Source organism: Botryllus schlosseri, chromosome 3 (assembly GCF_051294905.1).
Source record: "Botryllus schlosseri isolate E-star chromosome 3, Bs_hap1, whole genome shotgun sequence".
Lineage (NCBI taxonomy): Eukaryota > Metazoa > Chordata > Ascidiacea > Stolidobranchia > Styelidae > Botryllus > Botryllus schlosseri.
The window spans coordinates 24,166,244-24,191,848 of NC_137238.1; the positions used below are offsets into that span (position 1 = coordinate 24,166,244).

Consider the following 25,605-nt stretch of genomic DNA (forward strand, 5'->3'; position numbering starts at 1 on the left):
GCTTTTAGCGAATAAATTAGCAATATGAAGTTATTGTTTCGCGTTATTCTGAAGTTCTGTACCACAAATGGCTTGTTCAAATACCCTATCACTGACTTTCTATACTGATGAGGGTCAGTCGAAAACCTTTTAGCGAATAAATTAACAATATGAAGTTATTGTTTCGCGTTAACATGATACTTTCCCTAATAATAATAATTTAATATACATATAAATTATAAAAATACGTCTCACTAATTTTATATTATCTCTGAAGATTCGCTACACTGGCATTGCAGTCTGGAGTCTCTGAAACTGCCGATACATAAATCCATGAATAAGTAACTCGACTGCATTTTGATTGCTTCTCTGAAAATGCACGAAATAATTCGAATGCCGTGCATGCGGGGTGCCGATTCTGCAGCTAACACTACGCCCCAACTACGCTTTTTGTGCTTTCGTAACATTGGATAACAAAGGCAGAAATTATACATATTCGCAAGATACTATTGAAGGTATTGATTTATATTCTAAAAAGCAGTGATTACCACGGTCATGTAAATCACCGATACCGCTCGCTTTATAAAAAGTAATAAGTGTACTATTATACGGCATAAAGCGAGCTTTTGTTTGGCTTACCTTGCGTATAAGCCTTTTCAATCCTTCGTATTTCGGTTTTCAAATCATTTGCGGCTAAACAAGAAGTAATATATGGTATTGTACATTCCTCGAGAGTAGTATTTCTTTGTTGTATTCGTTATCGAGCAAATCAATATTCGTGTCTCATGTGTCAATTTGTGATTACTCACATATTTGATAATCCTTTTGATTGTCCATTACGGTATCATTAAGAGATGTCAACTCGATCACGATGCCATTCAGTCTTTCTTCCTCTAGAACGGTAAATTACATTTAAACAGTGTCAAACCTGAGAGTATGCTCATGTAAAATATATTTATTAACAATTATTGACATAATTAGGATTTGATAGTATATTATCCATTATGTACTGCGTATGTAGTATCATTCAGTATTTTGCAATTACAGCCTATCATTTGACTTACCTATTTTATAATCCCCTTTCAGACTTGTCACAGTGTCATTGAGAAGTCGAAATTCTGAATTATATTACAAGCATCATATATGCATCCTAAAATTCGCGCCAGGAGGTCGATTGCATTGACTCTACATTTAACCTCGCGATTTTAGTCCATCAGCTCTCCTACAATCAGACGAAGAGAACAATGATGTGATATGCTCCAATCGAATAGTATTCAGTAGAGCCCGACCGATTATCGGCTCGCCGATAATATCGAGTCGATATCACACTTGGAAAGAAATATCGGTATCGGCCATTGGAGGTAAAAAAATATCGGCCATTTTCGTGACGTCACAACAAGGTGGTAGGGAATCAGAGAAGATGTGAGGTCTCCACTGCATGTCGGTAATTTATAAAAATAAATGGCCTAGCTGCATAAGTGCATAGTGCATGCAGGCCAGTACGACTATGTGAGAAATATACTTTCACCGTTATGCCCCAGTGACTTCGTGGGAATCCCCCTGCAGTGATCAAATACCGAAGACAGAGAGGAGCTGGATGGATAGTTGTCTGCAGAAGATTTCCATCGATTAAAGAAATGAGAACTTCATTCATGCTGGACTGACCCTCGTGATGATGGAGAAAAGCGTCGCGTCGAAACAATTTTCTGTAGTTAGTGCTGGTGGTGCCTGTGTAAGAAGCTCACAAGCCAAGGCAACAAAGCTAAAAATACCAGTAATCATATATGAAGTCATCTGACTGAGGCCTGAGCGGCCACCATGATGGGGAATATGCGAGACTAGATTGCAATGAAATCAAGCAAAAGCGGAGCATAGCCAACAATGCATACGTTAATCTTTGATTCCATGATGACATGGGCCAATGCTGATAAAAGAGCGTCAAATATTGATCAATTGATTGCTGAAATGCTGATTATGGTCAAGGCCCAAGGGGATGGGTGGAGCAGTAGCAGACGTGAACAATGTGAGTCGTTTTGCAAATTCTCTTCAGCTATTTGTTAATGATGTGCTGAAGGATCCAGGTGCACTGCCAGAAGAATATCAATATGTGGTAGAACCAGTGAAGAAAAGATCCCCTGCAGGTGCAGCGGAGTGGTGGAACCGAAATAAGGAAAGATTTCCAACTCTTGCTCTGCCACTAACTATAGTACCAAGTGAAAGACTACTCACTGTGTTTAGTACTGTATACATAAATTATGAAGACCACAGAAGTTCACTCCTTGGAGAAAAGGGCGAGAAATTATGCTTTGTGAACTGTAATCTGCAACTGCTAGACTGGTGCTATTGTTATATTTATTATCGATCATTCATTTCATGTTCAAGCATGGCAATGGCTGTAAATCTGTTCAAAGAACTATTCTTGAGGTATTAAATATGCGCCTTGAGCTTGATTCCATATCTGTTGAATATCGGCTGAATATATCGGTGTTATCGGTGAAGGTACTGGATATCGGTTTTATCGGTATCGGCTCAAAAATCCAATATCGGTCGGGCTCTGGTATTCAGGTATATGATAATAATATTAGTGTATTAAAAGTAATATTCAGCATCTCATACGTTGCGATGCGGCTCACTCCGGTGTTCGTGGCTTCTTAATTAGCTCAACTGTACCTTTCGGTATTTGCACGCATAATGTCCAGTTCACGTTTCATGATATACATGAAATTATTCAATCCACCTTGCAAATTGGCATGTCGAATCCTTCATATATCTTTCTTGCACTTGGACCAGTTATGATACAATGTAATTAAATAATAACATATTTGTATCAGACTTTCGAAGTATGGTTTTACAATATCGCAAACACATATATATACTGGATTTCCGTAAACTCACCAATCCCATAATCTTTTTTCAGCATCGTTATAGTATCATTGAGCAATTGGCATTCTGTAGTATAGAAGTGTTACCGTAAGTACGCATGAAATAGAAACAAAATATCACAAAATAAATTCGATCACGAACATAAAATAAGATATTCAACTCACTTCGCAAATCGTTTTCTTCTAACATGCGAATCTGATGATTAATATCTTCATGTACTAAAGAAATTTAAATATATACATCACCTTCAGAGAATAACAGAAAATCTGATATTTTGATAGGACCTACTAATGATTATTCATATGTTTATTAATGACGTTCAAGAGAGAAAAAGAATCAATATTTGTAATGCCACAGAAACGCGTATTTTCAATATAGAAACATAATTTGCGAATTTATGCTTTTATACTGTCGGAAACTTGAACTAGCAGACATGATTTCGAATTCTAGTGTAACCAAGATATAGAATGGATGGAAAGGCGAAATACATATTCCGCTTGCATCGTATATCGCTGCTTTTCAAAACTTTATCTTGATTTTTGAAATCAATAAACAGGAAACAAATAAAAATTGTCAATTCAGATTCACTGATAGAATGAACGATATGATATGATAATAAATTCTACATCATATTTAGCAGCGATAACTCACTTATCTGATTAGCCCGCTCATTAGCTGTCACGGCTCGATTGAACTGGTGTGTTTCTGGAATGAATATACTGTTGATGAACGATGCCATGTCTGTGTACGAGAGTCTCCCAACTCGAACAACATACGTCGTTTGTCGGAATCGTATTGTCTTCTTTGCTTAGGGTTACCATATTTTTGCGAAATAAATTCCGTGCTCATTTTAGCGCCCACTAGCGGATTACAAAATGAGATATGACACATTGCCTGCCATTATGACGTCACACTAGCAAAGCTTTGCCTATCGACCAGAGGTGATCACGATCCGGAACAGAAGCCGCTATAATGTTACATAGGTGCATTTATGTGGTTGTGTGTTGTGACCAGGACCGAATCACCATTTTTTTCAGTCTCCTCCCATCCAAATAAACACTGAACTGGAGCCCACCATATGGTCATCGATGTAACTTTTTTTTCGAGAGGGGGCTATTATATACATCTGGTTACTATATGCGTCTGGTCGTTAAGTTTTGTGACTGAAAACGGTCTATAATATTGGTTCTTCCATACACTGCTAAAGAATTTTCATCCTCTCCCCGCGCACATTAACATAGTAATTGGCAAGGCTTGTGGAGGATGACAACTTCGAAAATGAAGGGACCTTAATTACACATAATAAATTCATTTCATGTCACACGGAAAAGACTATGTATGAGCGTAAATGCTGCTCCGCACCAGCAGGTTGCACACTAGGGTTATGACTAAAAAAATTTTTTTTGGCCTGTAGCAGGAATTGATGAACATTTTGGTATAAATTAATAAAATCATAATCATTTTGTTCAAATCGAAAAAAATGTCCCGCACAAACTAACATCAAATTTTCGACACTGGTCCAAATATGGAAAAAATTTAAAATTCAAAGATATTCTTTGCTACAAATTTAATCTTCAAATATATGTCCTTTTCCACTTATTGTAAAGTTCATTCATCAATTTAACCTCTCTTTCTGTTATTATGTTAGTGCCAGGGACATCTACGACGGACATATCCGACTTCAAATGGGGTTTCGGGGCACTTTATCGCTGCAGGACATTCGACCGCAAAGATAGCAGCAAATGATCTTTGGTATATTCTAGAGCCCGACCGATATTGGATTTTTTGGTCGATACCGATAAAACCAATATCTCACACCTTAGCCGATAACCCCAATACATTCAGCCGATATTCAAAAGAAGTTGGATGTATACATAAGCACATTTTCAAATCTTCAGAGGGCATCTATTTGAACATCTTTACAGCCATTGGTATACTTGAACATGAAATGAACTAGAAAGGCTGCATCTGGACACCTGTAAAGTGTAAGCTGCATGAAATATATCAATATTTTCAGTCTAGCGATCAAAGATTATAGTTTTCTGGCTTCCTTCCGCCATGTTGTGACGTCACACACAAATTGCCGGTAATTTTTCAACTCCAATGGCCGATATCGATAATTCTTTCCAAGTGTGATATCGTCTCGATATTATCGACGAACCGATAATCGGTCAGGCTCTAGTATATTCCATCCTTAGACATCTGGTTAGAATACCAGTCTTCCTGACACGCATTTGCGATAAATAAGTATCTCCAGAGTTATTCTCTATCTGCGGAAGTGGAAGAACGCAACGCAACCCTTGAGCACCCTCTCGCATTGCGTAGAGATGGAAGTTTATGCCATTTGATCAGTAGTAATCTATACAATTTTCTTTGAAAGAACTGCATGTTCCGCACATGCCATAGATAAACTTAAAATCATCCTTACATCCTTGGTTTTCTAATATTTTCATCTGAAATTCGTGCTTGGTGGATTGCACCTAGTTTTCGTAGTGTTTTTCCACATCATCTCCAAATTTGTAGCTGAGAGTTGGATTTCTTGAAGATGTTGGATCGAAGAACTCTAATATATGCTTTAAGAATCGATAATATGATGTTGGCAAGGGATATGAAAACCCATGCTCATCATTGCATTTCGCAGTTTCGAAACAACGCCATTCTGCCGTCCAGTATCAACAGATGCTACGGTGTCACATATGATATATGAGATTTTCAAATTTTCCTGTACATCATATTCTTCTAAGCGGTTTTCTAGACCGCTGAAAAGACCTAGAGTTGTTCTACTTTCGCCTTTTCGAACACCCAGTTTGATTTGTGCCAGACAAATTGAAATTATACGATATATACAGTCTACATCTAAAATCGGAATTAATAATTATTTAATAATTATTTAATATTGACTGTAAGCGAGAACACGATAGGAATAATTCAATCTGGGCGGTCAAAATGTACCAAAATACTATTTTAAATCTTCGCAATTTGAATTGGGTCAGTTAAATTCAAATCAGTCGATAAATAAATTATATAGTCTGTATCTACAAAAGAAAGCCTATCCTCCATACAGTGAAAACTGGAAAATTTTTGTGCGGGAGGTTTTTGTTCAAACAGTCTTAACTTTTGTGAGTTTTGAAATCAGGACACAAAAGCTCATCATTTGTGACTACAGGACACACAAAATTTTGAATTTTTTTTTCTGGTCATAACCCTATTGCACACCCGTGATTTTTAACCTTTTACGGTCGCGACTCCATTTCTAATTTGAAAATGTTCTGTGTTCCAGCTCTAAATTTGATAAGATGATTACTGAACAACGGTCAGTATCTTTGCCCATACTTACTCATCACCTATTTTTGGACTCTGATTAAGTTAAACATCTTCGCGAACTTCAGAATAAACGCGAGCGACCTCCAGGTTTACAGCCACTATCTTCAGATAAAGCATCTAAATGACCTTAGCCGTCTCTCGGAATATACACCGTCCTCCTATAATTGTGATCAAAATTAGGCTTATTTCAGTAACTGATGGCTATTTTGATTTATTTTGGTCGAATGTTTGTGAGTTCGGAGGTGGTCCACATATTAAAATCGATGTGACACTCAATCGCGCGTAGCACGACGAAAAACTCCGAGAGGCATAAACCTGCCAAAAATAATCTCGTTGATGCTGATTTACGAAATAACTTTGATCCTATTTCCAGCCTTCGAAATCCCGTATATTTAGGCATTTTTTATAATTTCCACCAGGACGCAGTTTGAACAGTGAAATTCCGGACATTTCCGGTAAATTCCGTAAGTATGGCAACCTTCTCTTATCTCCGTGTTAAATTCATCAGTAGCTAAATCAAACAATAATATTTATTTCATTTTATTTTTATGGTAAAAGAGATAACGTTGTATGTATTTTATATAATCCCTTTATCTGCGACACTCCACAAAATAGTTTCGTTAGCTTACCATTCCGAATGGTTCGCTGACATTCCGCCGCGAAGAAGCTCAAATTGTGCTTTTCTGGAATTTAAAGCATTTAGATTATTAGAAATTCACGGAAATATATCAGACAAAGAACAATGAAAAAAATGTACATATCTTACGCTGCTCGTCGCTGCGTTCCAACCGACGTATCTGAGCGTGCAGATCACTGTCAACTAAAAGATGTAATATTCGAAGATATATTTCGGTTCTTATATCATGACTAGGCGTACACATGCACTCAAGTTTCTACTTGGTAATATATTCACTCTTTTCTCCGTCTCATTCTTTCTCAAATCAAGCATGTTTTCATCGATAAATTATGGTGTAATAAATATTTCTTTGCTGCTCGCCGTACCCCAGCCGGTGATGTCCTTTCGTTAACCGCTCGTTGGCGTTTTGATAAGTTATTTTATATGTTTGTCATTTTTTTCTCTGTTAAAAGGCAGGCGGTTTATTAACATTTCTTGAACCTAGAGTTATTTTATGTTTGTCAGTTTGTCGTGGTTTTGATTTGTAACCGAACAATTCTTTTTTTGCGGCTCTTCGCACTCCATATTTGTTAGTATGGCGTTTTAATTTTTGTTATTTTTTTATTTCAATTCCATTTCTTTTTTTAAAAAAGGGGGTACGAAAATAGTCAAGTATCTCGGGTTAAGTGTAAGATGATGTGGGACCGTAAAATATTCAAGGTGAGTGCAATGCAATCGTGATTTGACACTGTAGGCAGCGGCATCAATTTATTTTAATGCATACCGTTATGGTTTATTATCGTGTGCTGGACCTTGACACATGTGCATTTGAAGAGCGAAATGAAAGTAAAAAGATCACTTTTCGTTTTATCGTCAAACTTCATCAAGAGAACCACGAGTACCCAAATACTTTCTCACGGACCCTCTGTCTGTGAATCCCAGGTAAAGTACCACTGGTCTATGTAATGAAGCGATCTAGTGGGAACCTTTTAAATCTCATTCATGACCTGTATTGTTCGATATATAGGCCTACGAGCAAGCAAATGTATTTCGACTCACTACTCTGCTGTGCAGATTTAATTCTTGATACCGCATGCTGCAAATCCTGAATAACTAGGAAGTAAGGCGATGGTTACATTGTCATACTCCGAAGAAGAGACCTTGTACACATTCGAAAATGCTCCGACCTTTGTATGATCTATCGCATAGTTTGAGAACATATAGTTGCAAAGCTATACATAACGAATAAAATGTCACGGGCATTATGTGTGATTCTAAGTTGAAACGAAATTATTTCAATCCCAAATGAGAGAGCCGGCTCAATAAAACCAGTCAAAGAAATATATTTACTACCTATTATCTTATTAGATTCCACTTACTTTTGTCATCCGCACTTTCCAGCATCGCCACGATGTTATTCAACGTTCCAGTTTCTGAAAGTTCAACATCTTTTTTAGTGCACCTAAAATATCGAATAGAAGCCGAATTCCATGCGGGGAAAACTGGTGGTGCGGCTTGACCTTGAACATTGAATGGTTCTTACATACTTCTATAACACTGTCATACTCACGGTTTTGGTGAAGTAATTCTCGAGTGGCGCTCTCATTGGCCAATGCATTGCTAACTGAAAGCGAGAATAGGTTTCACAGCTTTATAGGGAAGAAGGTACCAAGTTTGGGACCTCGACACACGATAAAAACAATACAGACAACATAGATAATGTACCAAACGACCACACGCTACAACTTTCCAATTCGTCGTAGCGAAATATCAATCTCATCTAATGAATTTAATTGCTGATATGAATGCACATCGCACACCGACCGTTCTTCCATAACCAATATACCCAGGGTTGCCATCGACATGGACCCAAAAATAAGGACAGTCGAAAAATGAGATTGGCATTATAGAGCGTTCTCGTACATACTGTATATTCATACGAGGCGTGGCATATCAATTTCCATACTTTCGCCAGAAACAATCTGCTCCAGCAACTCATTGTTATCAGAAAGTGCTCCATTAATCTCACGACCGCTCAGGTCTGGGTTTAACTTTACTCAGGGCCGAAACAGCACTTCGTCACCCCCCCCCCAAAAAAAAGGCAATACGATGGTCTTGGGCACCCATAGGGTGATAAACCAAACTTCTTCACCTCGCTGCGATTGGAAGCGTCAACGAATATGGGAAAAGGTTGTACACCAAGTTCAGACAAAATCATTTTTTATTGTATGGAGCAAGACCTCCAGTAACAATGCTTGTAGTCATTGTCCTGGCCGAAGCAAACTCCTTGCGATGTTAGAATCGGAGAATATTGCGATTTGCAATCGTTGGTGAGGAATGATTGCTGGTTTTTGTCAGCATGGAATGCCCCAGGTATCCTCAGCAGCAGCTGACACACTTCTTGTGTTTTGGGGTATCAATATAAGTTGAAATTGCGGTCTTTTTCATATGGCCTCCAGGACAATGTCACAATTGCAGATATTGCAACCCAGATACCAGAGGAAAATGATCGCAGTTCTGTAGTTGTTGAAAATAAGACAAAATAAGGACGGAAGTCGAAAACAAGGACATTTCTTAGAAATAAGGACAGTTGAGTTTTCTAAGACGTGGCTCTTCAAAATATGGACAAATCTTAGAAATAAGGATGGTATGGCAACCCTGAATATACCGCTCAAAAACGCTACAGGATTATGAATGCCGCTTATGCTAGCTTCTTATATGTTATATGGTTTGAAAGTTTGCGAAGGTCCTCAGGACACCGATTTCCGCAAATCTCAAAGCATATAATCTGTCAAAATGATATGGTTTCATTCTGAACCGGGTAGAAATCTGAGCCCAGAACTCCCAACACTGCTGTTAATAGTATGCGCTTCGCCCAGTCGAAAGCTATCACGGTACAGGGTGCTTAGGTGCACAACTCGTGACATATACTACGCCCGCGAAATATATATCTTTGAATAGCTCACGATTTGAATGAAGACTTTCGAGAGTTGACACTGTTTCATTAAGCAGTTGTATTTCTGAAAACATAAACACGTGCTCCGTTAATTCAAATATTGCACACATTCTCAAACGTCAATCCTCACTTTATAACATACCAGTCGGATATATATTCATTTTATTTTATTTTGCGTCATATTCTGTAGTAGTTCTTATGGTGGACTTCACAGATTACTGATTCCATACCTATATTGTGTCACATGATTCTATCAATTGTATCTAATCTGAGATCCTGTTTGAGCCGTTGTCAAAGGCAGTATCATGCATAATCTAACGTGCGAAATGTAGATGTAGTTTGATCGATTATTGTTTGCGCAATGCAGACTTGATACATATCGAGGGGCTTCCTTTAATACTTTTTCGGACTATTGTGTCGTATCTATTATTATTATGTGTACGGCGCCGAAGTATAAGGCTCTCTCGAAATTATCCATCGTGAACGGCTACGAGGCCTTACACCGTGCAGTGGTTCCCAACCTGTGGTACGCGTACCACTAGAGCAGTGGTTCTCAACCTGGGGGGCGCGCCCCCCTTGGGGGGCGTGAAAGCATTGAAGGGGGGCGCGAAGAAGCGGTCAACTGGAAAAAATTTTCGCGCCCGGCGCGATTTGCCTTCACTTCACGCGTGTTTCTCTATATACATACCTAATTTCATATTTTCAATTCTCTCATCAACACTCATAACCTTCCATGCCATCAAACAATCTGTAGGGGTTGCTTGCATCCCGGTTGTATTTTGTGATATGACGATAAGGGGGGCGCGAAATTTTTCTCTATCAAAAAGGGGGGCGTGTCTAAAAAAAGGTTGAGAACCACTGCACTAGAGGTACGCGAAGGTCTTCCAGGTGGTACGCGCGAGTAGATTGTGTTCTTTTTTCTACCGAAGGGAGTTATTAGTTCAGGTGGGTTTGATTTTGAGTTTTTTTGAAGCTATCGTCGTAGTGGTGGTAAGGTCGTCGTTGTGGCAGTGTTGGGATCAAGTCACTACCTTCGAGTCACGAGTCATTTCGAGTCATTACACATTTTGACTCGAGTCAAGTCAAGTCAATCGATTTTCGAAGGTGACTCGAGTCAAGTCAAGTCAATCGATTTGTGGAGGTGACTCGAGTCAAGTCGAGTCAAGTCAAGTCAAGTCACGAGTCAAGTCACAATTCAAGTCAAGTTGCCTGTTCGAAGTACTGGACATGCTTACGTCATTGCATTTTGCTAGCTGTCAGAAATAAAGATTGAGTGGTCATTGATTCTGGACTCATGAACGAATATAGAGTTAAATATAAACGCAAGAAGGCACTTTATTGCTCACATATACGTAGAAATGCTAAACTACATAAGTAATAGCATAGCCTCGGATTATAGTTACCAGCCAAAATAGAGAATAGAGAAACGAATTGATAAGATGCAATACATTACCCAGTTACAAATAGATAAAATTCGGGCCTGCGCTAATGGCTGTGGACATAAACTATATGAGAATTCAATTTCAATAAAACGAGTTTGGTTAAGTTAAGATCAGAGAACAGAAATAGACATTTTGCTCTTAAATTACTTTACTATAGTAGTTTACGACAGCGTAAGCTGTAAGCTTCGATCACTTCGTTTCCGATCAATATATTTGCGTGAGAACAATGGAGGTTCAGGAAAGAGCACAATCATTGAAGGATTTGTCGCTCTCACGGGTTACACCAGCGTTTCGCGTACAATCCGAACATATGCAAGACACAATGATTTTTATCGACATCGATTGCTTGATGACTCGAAATTGACTCGTGAATTTTGCTCCGAGTCACGAGTCAATCCGCATTTCTGATACGCCGAGTCAAGTCAAGTCAAGTCATTTTAGCAAAGTGACTCGAGTCAAGTCAAGTCATACGAAAAAGGTGACTCGAGTCATCCCAACACTGCGTTGTGGGTAGGGGCAATCCCACCAATGACGGTTTACGGGGAAGAGATCTGGTTGTAAACCATTGGGATTTTTAGCTAACCAAATTCCGTTTTAATATGTTCGACCACAAGAATTCCAAATTGATCTACTGCAGAAATCATATGCTGCGTCTTAAAACGGACATTTTATTTTCTGTTTCTCTGCCTTCGGCAGCTCAACACGGTGGAAACCTTTTTTGACCGCTTTCGGCGCGCGTAACTTATGTAAGTGGTATGCGAGCACTGCATAAAACCTCGAAATGGTACGTAGGTGGAAAAAGGTTGGGAACCATTGCCTTGCACCATCTAGATTTTTGAAGTGCAGAGGCCGTACAGATACGAACATAAATTGTTGGGGTGATTCCGATTTCACGAAAAGCGCCAAATATTGCCTGATTGTGACTGCATATCAGGAAATGGTAGTGAAGCAGGCCCATGATTAACTATTTCAGTGAAACATTGAATCATTCGATTATATGCAAGTAATATGTAGAAAGAAACAAAAGACAAATTATTACATTAGGTGACATGATCTGTGTTCACAGGCAGGATTTAAATGCACACCGTTTTTAATTCCGGGAAGCGTAATATTTACGTTTGACGTCAACCGATCTCAACCGTCCTATCACCGCCGCAAATCGACGTTCCTCTGAAACACAACTGGGTCGAACAAAGTATCGATATGATCCAAGGATTTGTAGTACAGACTCCTTGAACGGTAATATTTGGCATATTGTTTCCTGAATTATGAAATGCTAGTCTTATCGACTGAGCTGTATCTTCTATTGTAATTCGATAATCTTTCAAGTAGCTAGTGCAGGTGTATGTTCTTGCAATTAATCGCATGATAATCGTTGCCCCGCAAAGGAAGACATTCCAATTGTAGGGCAATCTGTTGTCCTCGAGTCGTGGCGACACTTAATATGCTTTATGGATACATGTATTTTCGTAACATGTATTCATATAATAAAAAGCGTATTTCGCGATGATGCATGCCGAATTCACGCCCATTCGTGTTTGAATTATACAGCGTACTTTAATATGACCTGGTGGTACTTGTGACCTCATTTATTCCGATCCATAAACCGTCATTTCATATACTTCTCAATAACATCACGCAAGTCAGTGCATGTAATCGATACCCACCTTCCTACCAGCAAAAACAAATATTGATTCATTACACAGTGATATCGGCGAAAGATACTTGTTGGGACAGATTGATTATTATTAGGGCCATTTAAAGTCATTAAAGTCATATTTTTTTCTATGCATCAGTAAGTCGTGAAATCAATTTTAACGCAAAATCCGCATCCATATGGGGTATATTAAGAAAGTCATATAAAGTCATATTTTCCTGGTTAGGTCATATTTGAGTGATAAAGTCATATTGTTGTATACTTGTATAGCCTACTTGTGGTACACTCGACAAGCCTGAATCTTGTTCTCTGGTTTAAATGCTATGTGCTAGACAGATTACCAAACAGTCAGAAGATAATACATAAACTTGACGATGTGGTGAAAGAACTCAAAATTAACAGAGAGCAAGTAAATTTATTGATATCTGACGCAGCAGCTTACACGTGCTGCGCTGAAAAAGAGGTATATCCTAAACTGTTGCATGTAACATATGTTGCGCATCTACTGCACAATTGCGCCTTGAAAATAAAAGCCTCCTACCCCGAAGTAGACAATTTGATTGCAAAAGTGAAAGCAAGTATCTCCAAGAACAGAAGCAGAGCTGCCGATTTCGATTCATGTGGCACACCACCACAGCCCATAGTTACTCGTTGGGGTAGCTGGTTGGATGCTGCTCGATATTATGCCGAGAGACTTCCACAAGTGAAAGAAATAGTCAACGCAGGGGAAGGTGAAGAAGTTATTGTAAAGAGCGTCAAAGATTAAGTGAACGATACAAAGTTTACGAGTCAGTTAACAGAAATATGCCTCCAGTACAACAATATTTCAAACTTGATACTGAAAATGGAAAGTTGTACGTACACTATCAAAGAGGCTCATGCTGATCTAAATGCTCTTGATTTCGGAGAAGATCCGCTTGAACTCAAAAATTACATTAAGAAGCGGTTGGACAAAAAAGATGTGAAACAAATTATATGGCTACAAAGACAAGACATTTCACCAGCGCTGTATGCAAAACTGCAGAAGTGTCAACCAACATCAGCGTCTGTGGAGCGCTCATTTTCCTTACTAAAGTCATTTTTACGTCCAAATCGTAACTTTAAAGACTCCAACATTCCACACTACATGAAACTGTACTACAACAGTGGTTTAAAATAAAAAGGGATGTGTATTACCGTTATGTTGTTCATGTTTTACTCGTCACTTCCATGAGTAACGTTGGTTACATGTAAAAATACACGATTTTCACATAAAGTCATATAAAGTCATATTTTCCCAAAAATAAAGTCATATAATTGATTTTATAAGGTCATATAAAAATGGCCCTACTGCTTAGAATGTGTTACAATTGTATACTCACGACTTGGAACGATGTCTTCCAACTTCGAAATCCTTTCTGGTAATGCTACCGCAACTGGAAACGAAATATATTTTCAGTTTTAAGTAATAAATAATGTCAGCGATATTTGATAGACACATTACCAGCATTGATGTTCTTGTTCGCCATCTCCAAATCTCTTACTTGCTCTTTCAACATCCCGATTTCTGACGAAAGATAAAACAATTAGGTCACATAGCACCGGGTTAATAAGTCCCGAGTAGTTTTCTAAGCGTCTTGATCTTGACAGTGTCTGGGCATTGCAAGTCAAGGTAATATGATCAGCTAATTCTTCATCCATGGAATACTATTACTGTAGTCGAAGCCGCTAGTGAGGAAGGTGTAGAGTTGTTTGGCACAGAAGAATAGCTTGTTTTGAACAACAACAACATTTACTTGAAATTAATTTCAGCATATCAAAATGCTTTACTGCGCGTTCTTTCGAAATTTCAAATCTTGTCGCAGACCGCGTGTTCGTTACCCATGTTTTAAACAAACACCATTTTTAAATGCTACCCTAGATATTACTATGTATTGCAGTATAGACTTTAAATGACGAGGAATTTTCGAATTGATATTACCGGCAGATATACTATATTTAAGTTTTAATCAGTTTTTGCGACGTAATAATGATGGCTAAGTACATTATGCACTACAGATACTGGTTATTCTTGAGCAAACGTGGTTTAATGCCAGGGAAACTATACCGAGAGACTCGAGTATGCATTTTTTGTGTTATTGAAGTATGTCAGATGCCAGACATGATAACTACGTTGTCGTATTCTAGAGTCTAGAATCTAGACAATCCATCATATAATTACGACAGCCTACTGTTACGATTGTTACGTTCCACTCTTGTCAAAGTGCGATTGAGCGGTTGTGGATCTGGTATACACGTGTATTCATTGATACATTATGTAATAATACTGTCTCAGTTCAAAATTTCTTCGCATATCCTTTTTCTGAACCCGACACAAAACAAGTTCATCCTACCTTTCTTATTGGTGTCGTCCATTGCTCGCACTTTAGAATACAATTCCTTACTATCTAAAGGAGAAAAAATACATTACATATAGTTGTGTTGGCTATATAAATAAATATTGTATGTATACACACTACACATTCATACTGTTGTCTGATCGTATATCAGAAATTATAATGTTACACTTACAAATCTTAAGTTCATGCTGTACCTCCGCAGCAACTTGAGTGAAATTTAGCGTCTCTGGAATTGCAAGATATTTTCGAATCGTATAAATAAATCTCTAATTCGCTAGTGTCAAAATGTCTTTATTGACAAAGAAAGATTATCTACATCTTACGCTGCACGAAGCTCTTTTCCAGTTCGTGGATCTTGATTTCCAAATCCTTGTCAGCTAAGCGATAAAATATTTAGTTATTGATCTCCCGTAGCAAAATTCGTAATATATGTTCATCACATGTGGAAACTTGCAGTGGTCATGATAATCACCCTTTAACGAAATGTATAATGTATAAATGTTCGGCGAAACGTATGGGTTAGTAAACGGATGTTACCCGTTTGAACTGAATTATCCATTCGTCCGGTATAATGGTCGACGAAAAGGAAATGCTAGGAAACGTTCAGACTCGCCAATGAAACAAAATATGACTTTGGAATGTGTTGACACAATTTAAAATTTCTTGAATTTCATATTGTCGAGGCTAAATGACTTCCCAATGCTATGTTGTTAGTATCGTTCCAACGCTCAGTACAAGGTCGTGCTCGGTACGGTAACCATATGATAATGCAGAGGTTCACGTTTGCAAACGAGCATTAGTAACTTTTACCATTTGTATGCTTTAATTGAACACGGGACGGCTCTTGTAATCATCACATACCCACTCTGAATCACATCGGATTTTAACTTTCTAACATTTGCGGCATCGTAATGACAATTTGAAAGGAAATTTAGCTCAAAACTATAAGAGAAATCAATGTTACGTCATGAACTATACTGCTTTAAGATAATTCTGCACGGTTTCAAATGAACACACTTTACTCTGTCACATTTATTGAAGTTTGAAGTTTAAAGGCACATCGTTCATCACGTCAGAAGATTCTCGGGCGATAAGATTGGTTGCGATTGCAGGACGCTTACTGGCGCAACGTGAATTTAGATATAGTATAATTTCACCGATAAGCTGTTAGAACAATGTGGAAAAGGCGTCGCTGTGACTGAAATCTTACGAGCTGTAGCAAGTGTTACCTGACTGTGGATTATTAATTCTGAAATATCTAATAGTTATGCACTTCGACGGAGAACGATACACCTTTCATTACGCTATTATGCAATGCCTATACCAAACCAGAATTACAGACGGTTCTATCATGATTTAGCGAATGCCGACTAGGGGCCCAAATTGTAAGATCTGACAATCCAAATAAATATTTCTATAGAGATCTGTACGTTCAGTACTTTGGACTTGGCATCGCCACTTCCGTTAGTACCGAATAAAACAAATCCGTCCCTTTGAGGGATCTCACCATTCCCTCTGTACTCACGTTCGGCACTTTGTCTTTCCCGCAATATTGCGATCTTCCGACTTGAATTGTGATTCTCTATGTTCATCAATGCTATGCTTTCTTGCAAATCCGCGAAGGCTGAGAATAATTAATAACACTCAGACAGCAGTGCATATGTTGAAGGCAATGCATAGATTCGATTCGATTCTTTGCGTCCGTACTTCATGTATAAGTAGCCGACGGGTATGTTATGGATATATCCAGTTAGCTGCCTGCTAGAAACAGCTAGGCTACTAACCTTGTCTTGTAAGTACAATATGAGTCACCAAACCGGCTGCTAAAATGACTGAGAATATTATCAAGCCAGCGATGAATCCTTTGGTGTTTATTTCCATTTTCGGGTGACTTCTGACGTGATGTAGTATGGATCGTCCGATTTAGTTCCTAAAATAATGCACCAACTATACCACTACACATATCTAGAGGGCGAGGATTAAATAAAAGAAGGACTGTAGTGCTGATATTGATATATTTATATTAAAGCTGAAACCAATATATCGGTACTATCATAGCCAGCGTTGGGCAAGGTAAATATAAGCAAAGACTCCTACGCGATGTGCATTACGTGTAAAGCTTACGAACAAGAACACTCTCGACCGTCCTGAAACTGAAAAGGTATAGAGACGTAACAGGTCTATTCCAACATATATGCTATAAAAGCAGTGTGTTTGCATGTACTATGTCCGCGGTTACTTCCTTAAACCCAGTGTTGTTGTTTTTTGACCTCGCGGACCGGTAAAACTACTAATCAAATGTAGAGGACCTCTGAACCCTCAATATCTGAATCGCTAAACTTCATCACGACAAATATATACAACTCAAATGTAATATTTGAAACTTGATTTATTGCTGTCTTTTCGAAACTAGATATTCATACATGGTTTCTGCACTAAATTCAATGCGATTGTTCGGCATCCTCCAAAACATCGGCGACTTTGCTGTTTGCCATTAAGTCTCTTACACTGACAAGTGTCACTAAATTGCACTGTCCAAACTTAACTAAGTTTGGTTAAAAGTCTCTGTACAGTAGGGCTGTTCAAAAATAACTTTTTTCTCCCGATTCAAGCCGGTCACCTCTTAAATCGTCAGGTTGCAGTAGAAAACCTTGCTCACCAAATTTCACTCGATTCCAACAAGTAGAGGCCTCCGCAGATCCAATTAAAATTTTTAATTTATTATGGAAAATTAAAAAAAAAAATTTCCAAATTTTTCTGCCAACCCCACGAAATTGTTGAGCTGTCTTCAAAGACGTTGCAAAACAAATTTGAGTCAATTTCGACCAGTAGAAGCGGAGTTATTGGAGTTTTTCGTTGAAATTTCTCGGATTATCCTTGATTGGTGGGTAATCCGCGATTTATCAACGAAAAACTCACATAACTCCGCTTCTACTGGTCGGAATTGACTCAAATTTGTTTTGCAACGTCTTTGAAGACAGCTCAACAATTTCATGGGGTTGGCAGAAAAATTGGGAAATTTTTTTTTTTAATTTTCCATAATAAATTAAAAATTTTAATTGGATCTGCGGAGTCCTATACTTGTTAGAATCGAACCAAATTTGGTGTGCAGCGTTTTTTAGGGTAACCGGACAATTTAATCAGTGAATGGCTGGAATCCGAAGAAAAAAGTTATTTTTGAACAGCCCTACTGTACAGTCTTGGATAAAACAGTGTGTATTCATCACACCTAAGGGCCGGAAAAGGGTGGTACGCAAGAGCAGAACCTAACTAAGAAATACACCGCGGCCATAAATCTTAAGTGCCCACCTATATGCGTTATTTGGTTTAAAACGTTGTACTCGATTCACACCGGGGTATAAGTCCGCGTTAGGTCGTGATTTCATGAGACTTGGATGTTGTATACTGTATATTGAAACCGGTACATCAGGGATGCTACATGGCTGAAAAGACACATTCTTTTCGCTATGACTGTAAGTTTAACATGTAATTTGTCCGGAACGAGCTGCAGACAACAGTTTCGTACAACAGTCCCGCCATTGTGACGTACCCGTAAGAAGGCCGCATGAACTCTTACTTCACCATGCAGAAAAAATACCTTCCAAACTTCAAAATCCATTTGAAATCTAATGTTTCAATAATGTAATAGTTAATGAACAAGCGTCCTATCCGAAAATGCATTTTGAAATGGAGATAGAAAATTCCAATATATTTGGCCGTCCGGCACGGATCTGCGGACTGGCCGTTGAGAATCACTGCTTTAAAGTCACTCGCATTCTTGTGCTACATAATATATCCACCACGTATCGCTACCACCTTCAATTCCTGGCCATTGCCTATCACGGAATATTCTACAGACACATATAATTCAACTATCAATGTCTCGCAAGACGTACTTGTGCGATCGTCGGCAATGGAGTCTCAGAATTTTCCCAACACGATGGTGAATTACGCAAGACAAATGTCAATACATCCTAAGGACCTGCTACAAAACAATTGTACCTTAACCTTATTGCTTTTGTCTTGTTCGTAAGCAGTTTCGACTCATGGTATTATTTACATTATGACGGTGGAAGTTTCATTCCAAGTTGCATGTAATGATGGTAGCTTTCGTTATCTTGCTAAAAACCCGAACGATATTGGAAATTTGAGCCGATAACGGCATCTCCGATGCTACATATGTCAACTAGAACTTCTGATCAACGGCGATTTGGAAAATATATTCAAAATAGAAATTTTTCACAATAAAACTCCAGCTGATTGAGAATGTCGTGCTTCCACTACTTTTAAAGATACCGCCAACCTCTGGTTTAGAGGAATATAAGCCACCAAGCCGAATTACACAAGTTGCATTTTGTATTACGTAAGATGCATATATGCTCACAATTGCCGAGTCATCAGAACTCATTGTTGGTCAAGAAATAAGTCAGACAGCAACCATTGTAACATATTAACATGCTGACTGCATGTTTTTATGTTAGGGAATATCCAATGATTGATTTCCGGAAGTGTTAGGTTCGAAGGGTTACAGAGTGATGAATTTAACGAGTAAATAACGAGTAACGAGTAACGAGTAAATATTTCAACTTGGCACTCGTCACCGGCCAAAACATGTCAATTTCGAAAGACGATTTGGCTGCACCACTCAATACACCTGTTTTCGTCCAGCATGTGTCCTGGCAGGATACACTCCGCCCGCGAGCTGGTGACCCCTGAAGCAAAGTAATCTGAGAGATGTTAAGGTCGTCTCTTGATTTCTCATAGATGAGTCCTTATTGCCAATAATGATTATTGTAGTGATCTATTCCCAGGCAGAGGCTGAGAGATCAGATTTAAATTGTTCAGGTACTTTGACGCTCGAGATGCAAGAAGATCTTCAGGCACCACCATTATTTTCTCCTCCATGCTAACCGCGGATGCTGGGCGCGAATGCCAGATACTGTAGGGAATTGAACTAGCGACCTACCGATCATGAAGCCGGACGCATCACCAATACGCTATCGCGCTTGGTTACTTATATATATATCCATCGTTTGCCTAAACATGGCTTCTGCGAATCTGTTATTGAAAGTTTTCGCGCCATATATCTTCCAACACCACGTCCCTATTAAACTAACTTACAACTGTGTTCGTCGACGGAAAGCTGGCCCACACTATACAGACCGTCACGTTTTCAGTTGCAACTATGTTCTTAGAGAGTTGAAATTCTCGTAAAGGGAAGTATTCCTAAGTATCGTTTGTATGGCTAAATTATTTCCTGTATAGGCCTATAACACAGAAACGTTAATTGAAGTTGAAGTCAGGCCGAATCGTAATAGGTAAGTGCGATACTTGTTGTCGGCAAGATAACTATCGTAATGTCTAGCGTGCCTTCATGATTACAAACCATTGCACGTTGTTTTTGAACGCTTGTACTCGCAAAAGACTACTACACCAGCTCATGCAGGCGAGCAACGTCATCATGCACATTCACACTTTAAGTGCAAATGTTTAGCATGCGTGCATTGTGTGTCCAAGTCCATGCTGCTGGACAAGGGAGGTACAGGAATAGCATTGTTAGGCTTTCTGACTCTTGCATCACTCCTCCGTGCTATTCCAGAAATGCTGAACGCCAAGCGGGGTTGTTAGTCATGGATACCAGTTTTACTAACGAGGTCTTTTGTCTGACCTGCCCGGGGTATGAATCCATAACTACCGACCAGGAGGTCGGTTTCTCTACCATTATGCTATCTCAATATCGTTTATGTAAAATCGTCAGTCTGTATAGATGGAAATTTGGGAATATAAGACATTTGAAATAAGATAGTATGAACACAAATTAAATAAAAAATAAGCTCTTTAACGTTTACCTTTATCTCGCCACTCACTGGATGAAAACATGACCAGCGGAGCACTGAAAACCGCACGATTAAAGCGATATCGTACAGATAAGCATATTTTGAAGTGATTCGCCTGAACTAATGTTATTTTGTCTACGTTTCGCCGAAGTCTCAATGACTCCAAATATTCGAAAGTAGCAATCCAAAATCTACAGACCTGGGCCTGGATGTTCAAGCAGTATCACAAAGTTCCTTTGTTGGGCATTGTATTTTCGAACTCCATTCACAATCATATCACATCATCGTACGCTTCTCGAATTCTAGATCAAAGTCAGGGCCAAGAAGCTGTATCCACGTCCCCCACGGCATATTTTGCAATGAAACAATTGGATAGCATTAATTTACGTGGCATGGTATGTGACAATGAAATCTCGGCGAACAGTGAACTACAAATACAATCCGCTATTTTGCATCAAAAAATGTGTTATACAGCGCGCTATTAGACTGGGTAAACCTTTTTCTAATAGAGAATTAGAAAATACCAAATTATAAGAAATGAGCCGAGTTCGGAAAGCGACTGGCACAGTTGGTTCAACACGCGACGCCAATGGAAGTGGTTTCGAAACCCGGTACAGACTAGGGATGGTGTGAACGTGAGGTTCACGTTCGCGTTCTGTGTGGGAACCTCCGAAATTGAGAGATTTACGTCCACAAACGAACCTTGATAGGTTCTGCACTGTGATCCGTTTTCATATATCACAATTTTCACGTAGCAGCTTTGGTTGAAATTTACTGTATTTCAACTCCGGGTCACTCTACGCATGGCGCTGGCAGCATAAAAAATCATCACTATAGACAAGCATGCACCTTGACAATCTCGAAAATTTTATCTGCTTTGTTACAGAAGTTGGCTCGAAATATCCAGCTTTCTGTCTGTGAATATCTAGTGATTCTCTGCTGTGAGCTTGACTCGCAATCACACCAGCACCTCAAAAGCGATATACGCTACATGTAGGGAGTCAGCGAATGATGCTTATTCCACCAATCAATGAAATTGATATCGTTGTCTGATGTCCATCTCGATTTCATATGTTTATCGTATCATAAAAAGCTAATCCGTGCGATCGGGGTGTTGGCTACTGTTGTCTAACTTGTTATGGGGTAAAACCCGTTTTACACTCTGCTCAACATCGGCGTAGCAACACTCAGACGCCGACTACATTGTCCGGTCTGGCCTAGACCGTTAAGGCGTAAGCTTATCTTCCTTTGCAAGTCCTCGTCGAAATAGTTGGGAAGCGACGGAAGATATTGATTTTATGGCATTATCATATCATTTGATTGCTTCAGTTAATACATTTGGCGACGCTTAAAAATTCAGTGTGTACTTCAGCATTGTGGATTATGTATACTGAGTCGTCGCTTGGTATCGTGTACCTGTACATTTATATATATCACTCCGCTGAGATGTACTGTTGGAGTTAGCAATATGACGTACCGCGACGTCATGAAGTTCACTTTCGCGTTCACACAGAACCTTTCAGAGGTTTAATTCACTCCATCCCTATACAGATCGACTTCTATGTGCTTATCTATGATCCTCACGGCCGACCTTACTGTAATTGTGCAGTTCATTGACAAGCTCAGACACAATTAGGCAGTCAAGACCACGATAGGGGCGAATGGGAGTGAGACAAATTGAAGAAGACTGCAGAAAGATTGTGAGACGTCCACAAGAATGCCAATGCTAAGTCCTCATGTACATTATGAAATTCGTGTCGTAGTGCACAGGGGTTAAAAGGACGATACGCACCATCTGTGCAGTGACCATTAATACATGCATACAGTTTTTCAATTCCCACGTTGTTCTCCCACTGTATACTCGGATTCTTCCGAATAATCTCCACAAATGTGCCCCTCTGTCCATACGAAGAGATAGCTTATTATGTATGCGGTTTGGCAGTATATTCATATTCATAATCATATTATAAACTGCTGGGTGTAACATGGTAGTATAAAAAAGTTACATACTGGACTGCCGTAGGCTTACTAGCCTATGCGTGTTTATGTGATGTCCATTGTTACATTAACTTGGGATTTACGTCATGTTATGGCAATGCAACGGGATAGTGTCTCTATTGCTATATGACAGGTAAGCGTTTAGCGCAGTTGCTAATCGACTGTCGCGTGGTCTCGACAATCGCATTTACTGCATGTAGAGCGAGTTGTTGGTGACCTCTTGCGATCTGCTGTATGTTAGCCAGTCAGCAACCTTCACAATCGCCGCGTACAGATGAAAGTTGGAGATCAGTGGCGTATCCAAGGGGGGAGGGGGAGGGGGATCCTCAAAATTTACGTCAAATAATAAAGATACACGATTTGCTGAAATTTGCGGTACATAGGAATAAATAAAATGTTACCAATTACGGATTTGATGACTCGCGTTGGTTATTATCACCTTCCATATGTGGCTAATCTGGCCCAATCACACAATTGGCAGTCACGCTTAGCGTTCTAGTTAAAATCATTTTGCCCTTGATTAAAATCGATTTTGATCAAATAAATTATTCAGATCATAATTATTCTGATTCTTGTTTTTTTTTACTTATCATACCAATAACACGAACAAAAGAAAATGAGATGAATGACGACCATGTCAATCAAGGTGATGAAGGATAACGCTTCAACTTTAATAATGTGGGGCTGTGAATCATCATCCAGACAGCTCAAAACGTTCAACCTATGTGGTAATGAGAGCTGAAAACGTTTAACCTCTGTGATAATGATGGGTCGCCAGAATCATTACTGATCTGTTCTTGTAGCGAGGAAACATGTTGAGTCAAATCGGGACCATCCATAATAGTAGCATCTTCATGTTGATCGATGGAGTGGTTTCTGCCAGCAAACTGGATCAAAGATGAGGGAATCTTTCGAATTTGATAGAGACTCCGGATTGCGCGTCGTTTGCGCTATCCCACCAGTGCCGCGGAAATAGCAGCAGCATGTTGCAGACAACTAACTAGTATCCACAGCAAAACGCTAACACATTGATATAATATCGCTCTTTGCTCTTTTCCCGTCTGTCTGTCAAATAGCTGAACTATACCGGTGCGACTGACGAGATGCTATTTCCGGCTCATATATGATACACATGATTATCCGATAATAAACCCCTTTCACGCATCTCGTCTGAAAATTTGAAAAAACCAAAATAATCAATAGAATCAATATAAAAAAATCAACGAAAAAGCCCTGATTTATACCAGAACCCTAGTCACGCTTGAGAATACCTGAGATGGTAAGTGAGATTAATAGTAGGGATGATGTGAACGTGAGGTCAAAGTTCGCGTTCTGCGTGTGAACCTTGGAAATTTAGAGGATCGTGTTCACAAACGAACCTTGGTAGGCTCTGCACTGTAAACTTTTTCCATATATTACAATTTTTCACGTAGTTATAACATCTGTGGTTGAGATTCTTTGCATTTCAAATTCGCACCACTCTATGCACAACGCTGGCAGCATAAAAAGAATCAACACTATAAACGAGCTTGCATCATGCCAATCTATAAAAATGACTTACTTTGCTACAAATGATTGCTCGTAATATTCAACTTTCTGTTATCAATATTTAGTGACTCTCTGGTGTGAGCTTGACCCTCAATCACACAACATCAAGAACGAAATACAAGTAGGTGGTCAGCATGATGCTTATTTAACCAATCAATGAAATTGATATAAAGAATACAAAGTTGTCTAATGTAAAAGAGCTAGCACGCGTATGGGATCCATCTTGATTTGATATGTTTGTTGTATCATAAAAACCAAATAAGCCGTGCGATTGGTGTGTTGGCTTATGTAAAATAGGTTATGAGGTGCTATCAGTAGCAAGTATAGAAATCTGTTATGCACTGTGTTCAATATCAATATAATAATAGTCAGACGCCTAATACAATGTTCGGTCTGGCCTAGACTGCAGAGGCGTAATTTTATAATAACTTGCAAGTCCTCGTCGAAATTGTTGGCAAAGCGACGAAAAATATTGATTTCATGGGATTAATATAGCATTTGACTGAGCCAGTTGATACATTTGGTGACGTTTGAAAAGTGAGCATGTACTTCAGAAGTGTGGCATAATGTGTCTTGAGTCGTCGTTAGGTATCGTGCACATTGATATCTTACTTTCTAAAATGTTGGGTTGGAATTAGCAATATCACCAATGTTCCCTTTGATTTTTTCACGAGTCTGCGCGCACTCATCAACTAACTCCTCGGTCCCTTGGACAACAGTGCGTAACGACGATTAAAAAAGGTCATCCATACTGAGTTTTTGTGCGCAACTTGGATTTGCTGTGCGCAGACAGTGTGTCAGTACTGCGCAGCTCAGAGGGTACATTGAATATGACGTCATGTGATGTCAGAGGTTCACGTTAGCGTTCACACAGAATCTTTCAAAAAGGTTCGCGTTCACACAGGGGCTCGCAGCATCCCTAATAAATAGTAGCATGGCTATTCTCCCGGATTCCGAGGAATAATTTAACTGGGTATGAATTGGATG

General features: G+C 39.1%; 2 protein-coding genes across 12 annotated transcripts in view; one reads left to right on the forward strand and one right to left on the reverse strand.

The window, feature by feature from the left end:
• Positions 1-17,803, reverse strand: part of LOC145436169 (uncharacterized) — a 121,339-nt gene extending 103,536 nt beyond the window's left edge. For all 11 annotated transcript variants that reach the window (XM_080313478.1, XM_080313474.1, XM_080313476.1 and 8 more), the window contains exons 1-19: positions 17,020-17,803; positions 16,761-16,859; positions 15,559-15,612; positions 15,408-15,461; positions 15,230-15,283; positions 14,341-14,403; positions 14,219-14,272; positions 9,769-9,822; positions 8,373-8,426; positions 8,182-8,235; positions 7,862-7,915; positions 6,953-7,006; positions 6,816-6,869; positions 3,514-3,567; positions 3,027-3,080; positions 2,875-2,928; positions 1,044-1,097; positions 789-872; positions 619-672 (exon numbers count right to left, since the gene is read on the reverse strand). In XM_080313478.1, the coding sequence (XP_080169604.1) occupies positions 619-672; positions 789-872; positions 1,044-1,097; positions 2,875-2,928; positions 3,027-3,080; positions 3,514-3,567; positions 6,816-6,869; positions 6,953-7,006; positions 7,862-7,915; positions 8,182-8,235; positions 8,373-8,426; positions 9,769-9,822; positions 14,219-14,272; positions 14,341-14,403; positions 15,230-15,283; positions 15,408-15,461; positions 15,559-15,612; positions 16,761-16,859; positions 17,020-17,116 (1,153 nt within the window). In that variant the 5' untranslated portion in view covers positions 17,117-17,803. The remainder of the gene's footprint in view (positions 1-618; positions 673-788; positions 873-1,043; positions 1,098-2,874; positions 2,929-3,026; positions 3,081-3,513; positions 3,568-6,815; positions 6,870-6,952; positions 7,007-7,861; positions 7,916-8,181; positions 8,236-8,372; positions 8,427-9,768; positions 9,823-14,218; positions 14,273-14,340; positions 14,404-15,229; positions 15,284-15,407; positions 15,462-15,558; positions 15,613-16,760; positions 16,860-17,019) is intronic.
• LOC145436173 (uncharacterized) overlaps positions 1-25,605 on the forward strand; it is a 297,258-nt gene that overhangs the window by 77,632 nt on the left and 194,021 nt on the right. The gene's annotated exons all lie outside the window — the stretch shown is intronic.